At 39.1% G+C, this 12105-nt stretch overlaps 1 protein-coding gene across 11 annotated transcripts in view; it reads right to left on the bottom strand.

Moving 5' to 3' along the window:
- ARFGEF3 (ARFGEF family member 3) overlaps positions 1-12105 on the bottom strand; it is a 93141-nt gene that overhangs the window by 7176 nt on the left and 73860 nt on the right. For 4 of the 11 annotated variants that reach the window (XM_040551960.1, XM_040551962.1, XM_040551965.1 and 1 more), the window contains 8 exons: positions 9525-9653; positions 8810-8986; positions 8120-8234; positions 7406-7508; positions 6638-6769; positions 5040-5170; positions 3387-3395; positions 88-1312 (listed from right to left, as the gene is read on the bottom strand). In XM_040551960.1, the coding sequence (XP_040407894.1) occupies positions 88-1312; positions 3387-3395; positions 5040-5170; positions 6638-6769; positions 7406-7508; positions 8120-8234; positions 8810-8986; positions 9525-9653 (2021 nt within the window). The remainder of the gene's footprint in view (positions 1-87; positions 1313-3386; positions 3396-5039; positions 5171-6637; positions 6770-7405; positions 7509-8119; positions 8235-8809; positions 8987-9524; positions 9654-12105) is intronic. The other 7 variants (XM_040551961.1, XM_040551963.1, XM_040551967.1 and 4 more) reach the window with 3 other exon arrangements.

Genomic DNA, 12105 nt, shown 5'->3' with positions numbered 1-12105 from the left:
AATTACTGTAATAAAAGCAACAGAAAAATATTTATAGGTATCTTTTAAATTATTGTTATTAGTATGAGCATTCTACAGATGTCCTACCTGAATCTGGGCCTCGGCATCCCTAACAGATATATTCAGGGAGCTGACTGTGGATCCTGAGCGTGGTCTCTTCTCTTGTCTCAGGACCTCTGGGCCAGCACTGAATGAATGCCTCATTTGACCTTGGTCTATAAGATGTTGTGGCCGCTGGAGTATGGGTGAGTCCTGCCCTCTGGAGCCCAGGAGCTCCCCTTTCTTTTCCACTTTGACCTCTTTGGTGAAGGATGTCATGGCCTGTTGCTGCTTTCTTTTCTTGTATTCTGTCATGAACTTGGAGATGGTTTTGTCAGCTGCTATGGTGTAAATCTTGTTGCCCGCGCTCTCCCACCACTCTTTTTTCCTTGCTTGCTCTTTTTTCTCTGGTTTAGGACTCAGGGGCGGGGGCAGCAGCAGCATTTCTCCACTTCGGGGTGTCAGGCTGTCTCCCAGCTGGTCCCTTATTTGACTCCGGTCATCTTCTGATGGCGTGTCCTTCCCAGACTGCCCTCCGGTTGATGGGGTGGAGGTTTCTGAGTGAAAGGACGGTAAAATAAAGAAAGGGTCGCCTTTGAACACTGGAGGCTCCTCTACATTGTTTTCCAGGTCTAGATGCATCTGGATGTAGTTGTTGCACAGCTCCATGCAGAGCTTATGAAGCCGCTTGATCAGCCACCCCCAGTCTGCGTTGCTGATGGGCTGGACGCTCAGAGACGGTATCCGAGCCCTCCACTGCCTCTTCTCCTTCCCCCGGGGGGGGCTGACCTGGGCAGTTTCTTCAAAAATGTCTTCATCTTCTGAAGAGCACTGCTGCGATGAGTCTGTGCTTCTCTCATCATCTTCAAAGAGGATCTTCTTAACTTGCTCTGCGGTGATGTTCTCCTGGTTTGTCAGGATAGCACAAATTAAAGCATGGAAGTAGATGTTGAAGCTCATGGCTGACTGGCGATACAAGTTGGCAGCTCCACTAATGCCAGACACTTTTTTCAGCAAGCACTTCAACCCAGGTCTGGTGTCAAACTCTCTGGCTGTTCTGTAGGAGTCCAGCAATAAGTCAAAGATGACAGCCAAGTTTTGCATGGAGATGTACCTGAGAAAACCAGCCAACTTGTTTTCTGGTACTTGTATTGTCATTTTCTCCTCCAAGTTAGAAGGACCTTTGACAAATTCTTCCAGTAAGATGTCATATAAATTCTGGAGCAGTACTTGGTGGGACAGCAAGCTCACCACTATCGTCCTGAAAGGAATACTTGGTAAACCAAGCATGGGAAGGAAAAAATATATAATTGTATCTTATGCTTTTACTAATAATACAGGAGTACTTAATAGAATCTAACATGAAGGATGCAAACGAAGGGTCAAATTTTCAGAACCTTGTTACAAAAAAGTGGAGGAAGGTGAAGTGGTCTAGAATGGTCTTTCAGCTATTCTTTCAGATACTTTCCTAGAAGGGAAGGCACTTGTACGTGTTAAGAAAAATAACCATTCACAGCAAGCACTCTACTGGAACTTAATGCAGAGGCAGTATTGAAACAAAGCTCTATTACATATTTTTTCCTTTTCTTGAGACAGATTAAATACCCTGCATTTTGATTTCATGGCAGGTGCAGGAGCATTTCAAACTCCTATAATTGAGGAATTTGTTAACACACAGATTATGCAGCATTTCTGCCACAGTACCCTGACTATATTGTCTATTTTTGTTGTTGCTGTATGTCAGTTAAGTCGAAACGTTCCTAATACTTCTCCATTGGCATTTCGGCAAATTTTAACTTTGCTTTGACAAAATGAGGCCTAAGCTGGTTTACCGCTTGGCTTCCATTTCCAGTAATGCCAGGGGTACCTCTTAAAAATAAAACACAAAGAGGCAACCAACCAATACAAAAAAAAATGTGTAAAACCATCAGCAGTGCAATGGGACATGCAAAAAAGCCTAAGTTTTGCTGAATGTTTGCTCTTTAAGACTTCAACTTGAATACGGAGATACTAGCATGGACATGTCTATTCCTAGCCCTGTTTCTCACATGTAATACTGGGTGATTCTCTCCTGTTAGAGAGATGTTTGAGTTCTTTATCTTACTGATTTTTGATTTGCACAGGGAATCTATGAACAGCAAACTCTGCCAGACAAAGTTTTTAGGTAATTCATTAGTAAATAATATTGAGAGGCTTACAGGCAAGGGAGGTTAGGAAGAAGAGGTGGATAGGACTGTTGTTAAAGCATGACATTGGTATCTCACAGATTAAAAATTATAAACTGTGAAACTTCTCTTAAATAATTTTAAGAGAAGTCTTTTTATCAGATTATATCTGTTTTAAATAGAGATGATGCTCTCATAAACATAGTAATACTTATTTTGATTTAGGGAACTATAACGGATCACATTTTAAGTAGCACTGCTACCAGGTGAGGTAAAAGCTGTTCAGTTTGCTTGCAATACTGAAGTTTTAGGTCTAAGTCAAAGTAAACCTTCATGCAACATGAGATGTTCAGTTGTAGGCCTACAAAATTTTGGTGCAAAAATTAATCTACTTTCATTAAACAACTTTCAAAAGTGTTTTCAAAGTACCAGAACAAAATGTTTGAATTCTTTTCTGGATTATTTTTTTTTTGGGGGGGGGAGGGGGAATTGTATCAAAAAGTCAATTTTGAGAATGCAATGTTGGCTTAAAAAAACCAACCAAATAGAAGAACAGATGCTTTAAATCTCAAAATTTTGCCTTATGTTAATTGATTTGTTAATTGATTTATAAAATCAAACAAATGGTCCTGATTTTAAAAGAAAAAAGACAATCCTGAGACTTTCAAGGGGACTTGCATATACTTGACCATGTAGAAGTTATGGATTAGCTAACTCTAGAAGCACTGTTATTTCTGACCTACGTCAGCTCACTTACTGTGACTATAGCTGTCAGTGCTCATACATCAGTAAAAATTAAGTCTTATTATCTGACAGTGGAAAACTCCTGATGATTGATACATACATTGGAGCTCTTTAAAGGGAAGTAGCTTTATGCTGTAAAAACTCTTGGAAGCCTTACTCAGAAAAGCTCTTAAGAGCACATATAAAGTTAAATGAGTGCTTGATTTCAGGAGGCTAATCCTGTTCCAAATGCAGGATCACAATGAAGGAGATCTGCTTTCCTTGCAATAGCCATAAAGGCCAATTTAAAGTACTGCTTAATTCCAAAAGAAACTGGTACAGAACTGGTGGTGAAAACACACAATGCCAAAGCTGGATAAGGATAGTATTTTCTTATTCTGCCCAAAGTTTGGAATGGAAATATATTATTACTTTTAGGAAGAAGAAAAGCTCCCTTACCCCAGCTTCCTGTGAAACGATGCAGCATTAAGGAAACAAAAGCAAAAAGGGAGAAGAGAAACTCCACTAAGGTTAAAGTAAAACTTTTGAAAGGCCACAGTTACTAGCATGCAAGACTGGCATATTACTGCACTGCCATAGCAAGTAATATGGAAAATAGTGGCGCAGTCAACTTTTTAGCCCTGTTTTGGTGAAAAATCAACACTGCTGGGGTAACATTTCTCTACCAGGGAATACACTTTTTGCAGTTGTTTAGACAAAGAGCAGTGTGAAAGCAGTCAGAGTTTGTATTAATTGCAAGCTTCATTTCTTTGTTGAAAGACAAACATGCTGCTTTTACAAATGCACCGTTAGACTGCATAGCATTATGTGCCATGAAGGGAAGTATTCCAGTCTTTTGCTTTGCATTCTTTGTAACAAGAAGGAGGATCCGCAAACATTTAGGATAAAAAAGATGTTTTCCCACCAAGAAAGAAGGGGTTAGAGTGTAATCTCAACCTTCCTTCATCTCTGCCCAGGGCCCTGTCCTGTGACATTAAGGCAACAGAGCACCTGCTCTTGGGGGAATCCTCTGTACACCTGTGTAAGAATGGAAATGTTTTGCATGGTCTGTCATCCTGTCCACCACATTGTCCCCTTTTTACATTCGATAGTTTAGTTCTGAATGCGGATGCCTGAAGTGGTAGCTAGTGTAAGGTACATACTGCTTATACTAGTGTATCTAGTATAAGACAATTATATGCCATGTATTACATACCTTGCAATACAAACACAAACCCTGAATGCAGAACACTAATTCTGAGCCCTATTGATGTTATAGTGGTTGTTCAAACAACCAAGTGCAAGCAAAAAGAAATATTCTTTGGCGGGATAAGACTAAGCATCATGCAAACACATGGGTCTCTGGGGTGGTAACCATCAGGAGGATTTCCTTAAAAATGAAAAAAGTGCCAAGCAAAAAGAAAGTTCCCTAGATCAATATGTTGACAGTTTTGCAGCTTTGGGTGTGGCCTCTCTGATTTATAGTGCTCCAGATTACCCATTAGTTTTTTTCCACCTCCTTAATCTGACAATATTGAATTTAAAAGACTATTAGTATAGCAGACATTATTTCATTTGCTAGGTATTATTGCAAACATAACAGCACTTCCAAAGTTTTCTTCAAACTGGTATTTTTACTCTACTTTTTTAAAAAAGAATCTCAATATAAAAAAGGTTTTTCCAATATTTCCTATAAGAATTCTTTTCCTAATTTCATCTACATTTCCGTTACTTGAAGGGTTTGTGTGACTTTAAGTATCCTTCAGGTATTTGCAACCTACCAACTCTTACTACCTATTAGAAGCATTTTCCTCATCTAGTTTTCTAAAAGTCACGTTACGGAAACTGCCACAGGCCTGTCTACAACTGTAACAGCTCTTGCAAATGCCTGCCCTAGTGAATGATGATGTGAACATTTAAAGAACATATAACAGTAAACAGTTGTCTCCTGTGTCAAAAAAATAAGTATATATATTTCATCAGTGTATTTCTTGTTTTTGATGAGACCTGGAGAGAGGCATAGCTTGCTAAGGCCCTATCCACATCTCTGCCTGCCTGACAATATTTTTATCTAGCTTTTAATGACAGTCTTTTCCTGAGAAGATATTTTACCTTCTTTGGGTATGCCCATTTGGTTTTTTATCTGGTGGCAGATCAATGATGAGCACACACGACTGGGCATGTTCAAACCCTTCCTTGTTGCTGGGGGTCTTTGGGGAGCACTGAGTCTCCAACATGAAGACCTGGAAAACAACAAATGACAGAAAACAATCAGTTTAGCACTTGCACTGGGTCCTTCAAGAGCCTGACAGTAGGATTTCCTGGATTGTGACAGATCTGGTATGACAACTCATTTACAGAGATTAAAGAAATGCAAGGTATCCACAGGCAGACCTTCCCTGGAGCATGCTGCTTTGATGAACAGCCTCAAAGCCATGGGCTGCCTCCAGACACCCAGCAGAGCACATGGAAAATGACACACACCTTTTTTGCTGAACTTGTATAAGGTATGACACTAAAAGCCAAAACAAGCTTTATGCTGAGTGCTACTACCTGTAAGCGTAACGTATAGTAGAGACAGGGACCTGTTTACATAGTTGACCTGTTCTACCTAGAAAGGTTGGTTGATGGAAGGATCACTTTCACCCACGATGAGACAACAGACACCTAGCTTGTACTTATTTGGGAGGGAAGCGTGGAAACTGCTCTCAGTTGCTGTGGCTTTGTTTCACAGCTTAGTAGCTGTGTCAAATTCTCACTCGGAAGGACTCAGGCAGTGCCACAGAAGGGAGTCTACTACAGAAGTCTAAATGCTACATTCCCTATTTTATGAGTTTTGCCTCTTTAAAACTTTTATTTTAAAAACACTTTTTCTATTCAAAGCCTGCCACTGTCACATTGTTTGTGATCACAAATCTGAGACATCTCAGATTTTCAAGCAGCATCAGGGTATGATTAATCAAGTCAGAAATCGACATCAAACATCTGTTGGCGCTCTAATCCATCTGCTTTCCCACACTGAAACTGTCATATAGTATTGACAGTTTTAAGGCACCCTGTAGGTCATTAAGTTCAGTCTGCTGTATTTCAAGGAACTTATCTGCTATAACCACATTCTCAAAATGAACAACCTATGTATTTATACTTTACCCGTGTATTTATAGATATAAAAACCAACTATATTCCTCTTCAGACTCTGCTTTGATAGGTTGAACAAACCTAGTTTTTCTAGTATCACATCACAGTCTCTGTTCTAATTTATTTTTTTGCCCTTTGAATCTATCACCCTTACAGAATAACCGTAAATGTGTATGACATTATAGATGAGAATTCATAGTGACACTACTATTTCTCTTTCTCTATCAGAAACACTTCCAAAGATGTATGTTAAGATTGCCTATTTTAAAGCTCTGTTGTACAATAGGCTCATAGTCCTGATCAGTTATCTAAGCATTTTCCCCCACCCAAGCATTCCTCATTTCTGCTTACAGGGTAACGGCTTTATTTATTTATTTATTTATTTATTTTCCTAGCTCTTATTTCTTTTTCTCACTACTACTGTTAGATAAATAAGTGTTAGTCTAGTAACAAGGAAGTCTTTTTAAATTTGCCCATAGGGTTTGTGGGGAAGGTTGTGGTAAAAATGTGCTCCAAGGAAAAGCCCCAAGTTTAAAAGATTCTGTGACTTTCCCTGAAATGTCAGTCTCTACCTGTTGTGCCATGGCTCTGATTCTCCAGTATTCAGCTTCAGCACTCGGTGAGAGGGAAGGGGCTGCCACCTTCACTTCACAGGCATCTCCACTAAAGCTTTCAGAACCACTGTGGAAATAGCCCAATAGGTTCTATAGAGAGACACAACATCAGACTTTCACTGTGCGTTAAATTAAGTCAGTGACTGTAGAGTTGTCCAGCCTGTTCGTGGTAATACAAGATTTGCAGTGATCTCTCCCAATACCATCAGCAGATCACCTGCTACTTAGCATTCAGTGTATTTGATGCAAATGCATTACAACTTCTTATGTAGTCTGGCCTGTGATGACTTAACAGGATTTTTTGTTACAAGACAGTGAATTGAGAAATAATCTATACGGAGCATGCAGCAACAGGATCAAGTAAGCAACTTTGTCTTCTGTTGAGGTTCGGCCAATCCAGAAGAAGAACTGGATCAAAAATTAAGTAACTCTTCTGATTTCATATTGGCAGGGCAATTTAAAATAAGTCTGCACTGTTCGTGACTATTGTTGTATGTACCGTGTTTAGAAAAACTGATTTCAGTCTCCATTGTTGATCCAACACCTTTCATCTTAGTGAATCAAAAGATAACAAAAGCTACAACATAATCTTTAAGCCTCTTTTCCTGGCTCAGTACCCAAAAAACTTTTCTGGGGGAAAAAAAAGGCAAAAAAAAAAAAAAAAAGCAACCTGTCAGAAGTTAGTGTCTATAATTAGTTTTGACTGACAGCAAAAAGGCAGTTTACCTTTACTGGCTCCAGAGTGGCAGAGAATGCATCCTGCAAGGCACAACATGCAAGTCTCCACATCTCCTCAGTAAAAACAGGTCCTGCTGTCACTAATACATACCTACGAGTAGGGACACAGGAAAACGTTACTGTAAGAAAGAACTAGACAATTCTCTCTTGCAATGGAAGCAGGTTGAAAACTAAAGAAAAGGCCCACTCAGTAGCTAGATAATGATTAAAAATTACCAGTTGTTATCCTGACCTATTTTTGTAATTACACTGTACTTCTGAACTACTTTTTCCTTTGATTTTCCTCTTTAAGGAGACATCTCTCCAGGACAAGAACCATAATGGAATGCTTATCTTGACTATGATTGCAGTAACCTGAAGACTGTGACAGGGATTAACTACATTCAAAGACCTGTGAATTCCAAAAGAAAGCTCCTGGATTATTTTTTCTAAGGATCAATTATTGACCAACTATAGATAAATACTGTACAAGTGCTTTTCATGGGAATGATACACATAGCAACGCCCAAAATTACAGGTTCTGAAGAAGAGAGAAAACAGCAAAAAAGGCTTGTAAGTCTAAAATTCATTGTTCAAATAACAGGAGATAGATATATTGTAGACTTCTTTTGGGATGCTAGCCAACTTACTCAGTCCACAAGTTCTTCAGAGGTAATAAAGACATGTGTTTTGAATATTTTAACGGAGTTAATAGATTGTTACCTGATACATGAGCAGCCAACTCTGGAAATGATTTCTGTTGGCTCTGCTACACAGGCTACCAGCAACTTGAAAAGATCTTTTAGCATAGTATTGATCATATTTTCATAACCGATATCTGTAAGGAAAAGATATGGACTGGTTTTATTTAACATCGTTGCTTTTCATTATAATTAAAGACAGGCTTTCTATACTTACTGCCATTTCAGAGACATTGCAGAAACAATTATTTTTATACAGATATCTGTGAAGTTCAATTTGAAACATGCATCGCATCAAACTGAAATAAGAACAGTCCTTTTGATGTTAACAATACAAAATATCTGGACTTAAGTGGTACTAGAGAAATTATGTTAGCTGCTGTTTCTGGAATATTAGTTCTTTAAGATCAAAGTCTTACCATCCTCTTTTGGAAAGCGTAATGTAGACTGTGATGATTTAATTTTGAAGATAGCCCTGCTGTGAGAAGGAGGATGGACTAAGTAATACAAATAACCTCCATAGTTCCCTTACAGTTTTCCATAATTACAACCCCTTTTAAACACTATTAAAAAGGAAAGCAACCAAATTCTCAACCCTCCTCCTCTTATTTTATGCTGGAGCGACCAAAAAGCAATGAAATCACCTTCCCAAGTAGCTGTTCATTAACATGCCACCAATGATTTCAGTAGATTTGATAGTGTAATGACATACCTGAGTGTATGAAATTTTGAATGTGCTCCACTACGAGTTCACAGGAAAGGCCAATGGCATGCTTGAAATTAGCAGATGCCACATCCCAGTAAGAATGGTCACCATGGCTGCGATGGAGCCAAAGGGACATCGTGGGAAGAAGAAGATGTACAACTGCATAAATGCCAAATCCTGGGCCTTAAAATAAACACAATGATGATTGTATATTTTTGCTTACACAGCCTACATTTGCAAAGTTGTTCCAAGGTTGAGGCCAGGGGTGATGCCAAAGAAAGGAGGTTCTGGAACTTTTTTTTTTTATAGGGTGAGAGGGGAAGCAGTTTTGGATTTAATAGCGAGGTAGTATATGAACATTTACCCAACTGTGTATCTTCAGTGCTGTCCAGCAGGTCTACAGGATTGTATAACTTTATCAGTTTCCTGGACACCAAGAAAACCTCCTCCATGGCTAGAACATTGACAAAGTACTGCACCTCTTTAACTGTGCATGTGGAATTTCAACATGGGACTTCAGTTCCTACATGATGCCTTTTGTCAACATAAACCAATAGGCTAACTGGAACCACAAATCATGTTTTGAGAAAATCCCTTTGTATTTGACAACATCTCTGTGCAGCTCTAGCGCGAGTAATGCAGTTTACAGAGGTGGTTTAGGATTCTAAGAGCATCAGGTCAGGGCTCTAGTAGCTCACAGTTTATCAAGACCTTTAATTACCAGGTGTCTTGGCAATGTCCCTCAGCAATTCGAAGAGCAGATCCAGAGTCGGAGGTTGGTGCTGGCGGGGACAGTTGGATATGGCAGTTGTTAATTCTTCCAGTAGAATAATCCAGACATTGATAAGACCTACAAGTAAGGAAGCAAAAATTAAAGATCAGTATGAGTGAGAGAGTGCATAGACCACAGGTGGAATTTGCCCTCAGAAAGTGATGGAGACTAAGAAATTAATTAACTTAAAGGTCATGGGTTCTTACTCAATCGCTGCTGCTGTACAATGGTGGTGGGCAATATCACTTTTTGAAATGATTGTCCCCTTTTCTTTCCTTTTTTATTAAGTTTCATGTGTTGTCCCTTCCTTCCTGCTCCACACACACCTTGTTGTGGTCTTTTTTATTAATCTGCTACTCCCAGTGGTCCAAATTTTTTTTTTATTCCCTCCATAACCTATTTTAAAGTCTTGCTTAGTATTGGCATCAGCCAAGTCAGTCAGTGAAATTTGTATCTTTTAATTTTTCCTTAAAGAGCATACAAAATGCAAAGTCGAATAACCAAATGAATGTCCTCTGAAGCATTTCACAGCAGGTGTGGATGTTTTTGCTGTCCAAAAAAAATATCTCAACCTTTTCCAAAGACTTTGAATCACACCTACAGAAAGATCTTATTAGACTAAATACTGTGTTTTATTTACACCTTGAAATTTCACTTGGGAAAAATCAAAACTGTAAGAATACAAAGCAAAGCCTGCAAGCAGTACATGTATAATTATACATGAAGCACAGAACTCAGTAAAGGATCTCATAAAGAGTAAATGCTGCCCAGAATGGTTTGTACCTGTTTTGGTTACACTTTTAGATAAAGGTTCTAATGTGACCACCTGTAATTTAACTGGCTTTATTTGGTACCCAGAACTAAAGAGTAATAATGCCTCATGAAGTATCATAAGGCTGCCTCAAGTGTCATCTTTAGGTGTGTAAGAGGTCACAGACAGAAGAGTATTAAATGTGAGTACAGCAGAAAACTGCTAGAAAAGCAATCAGGATGCAAGTAGTACTGAGACTTTGAATATACATTAGCAAACCCTTAAAACGTTATAGGATGCAACTAGTTTTCAATACAAATTTGACAATGGTTAGGAACTGCTGCCCTTTAATTTTTCATCAATCACTTAAGTACTTGCTCATTTCCTATATTATATCAGTGATTAGAAGGACCTTGAACAGTTACTCACTGCTCCTGTAATGTATTGTGTTATTCTTGAGGTAAGTCTCCTTAAAAGCTATGGATTTATTAGGTTACAATTGATTTTACTTTGCTTCACTAACAAGCCCACCTTCTCTGCCACAGGTAGCCATGCTGATGCAGTTAGTTTGTGTCTGCATGATGCTTGCTGGTTAATTATGTTACACAAGCAATAAAGAAGTCTGTAAAGTATCTTTGTTTAAGATGCACTGAATGTGCTGACTGCTAAAGTCTTCCTGAGAACTAAGGAAAACAGAGTGGGATCCTTCCTCAGTTACTGCATTGATCGGTTATTTATTCACTCCACTTCCTCAGGGTACATTCAGTATGTATGGTGACATTGTCTGGAACCATACAGATTTATTTAATCATCTTTCTAAACGAGGAAACAGCACAACTCACTCAGCACTAAGCCTGGCTGTCTTCAGATCTGGGAGAACTGAGAAATATTCTTGTTTAGAAACAACCTCTTGAGAAGTTTGTCATGGAACCAAAGACACTTGAAAATACACTGCACTACCATGCAGCAAAGTAGGCTAAAACATTTTGCCCCATCTTGGTACTGGCTTTTGGGACTTGAGTGCCAGGTGAAGCACTGTCTTCTGTCTTTGTAAAGTCAGTTTGCCTAGTGTTCTTCTAATACCATTACCAGCTAAATAAAAATTGGGTGAAAGTTTCAGTGGTTTGTTTTGATAATAACCAGATCAGAAGGCTTCCTTGCTGCAGGGTGGCATTTCTAATCACAGCAAGCAACGCACTGACAGGCAGAGCCACTTCATAACAGTAGGTGAGTAGAGCTCACCTGAGGTGGGGAGACCCAAGATTAAGTCCCAAGCCTGACTCAAAGCAGAGACTCCAGTGCTTTGGGTCTCCCGCATCTCAAGTAAACATCCTAAAATTTCCAGAGACAGAAAAACTCAAAAAACATAGAAAAAAGAAAGTCCAAGGTTTTTGTTGTTGTTGTTTTTTTTTTTTAATGAGGACTTGTGGTTTGCTTTTTCAGAGAGCAACTTTTCTCTCCTTTGTCAAGGGCAGCGGTAGAACAGCATAATCCATGTGATGAAAGAGCCTAAAAAGAAGGAGGTACCAAGAATGGCTGCTGAGGCACCTTAAATTAAAGGCATCGGAGCCAGCCTGGTTTTCTGAATGGTTGGAGCTGGCTCTTCACAGAGGTATTTGGATCTGAACAGCTCAGTAATTCAGAGGTTCAAAACTGACTGTACTGCTTCAAAGGGCCATCACAGGTCCAGAAGCACAAAGCCTGCATTCCTCTACTACTTGGCTCTATACACATCTAGTTCTGAGGTTCATTGAATACCTGGTTAATCCACAACTCATA

Source organism: Cygnus olor, chromosome 3 (genome assembly GCF_009769625.2).
Source record: "Cygnus olor isolate bCygOlo1 chromosome 3, bCygOlo1.pri.v2, whole genome shotgun sequence".
Lineage (NCBI taxonomy): Eukaryota > Metazoa > Chordata > Aves > Anseriformes > Anatidae > Cygnus > Cygnus olor.
The sequence above is the reverse complement of the archived record's forward strand: the minus strand, read 5'-3'. Positions and strand labels throughout refer to the sequence as shown.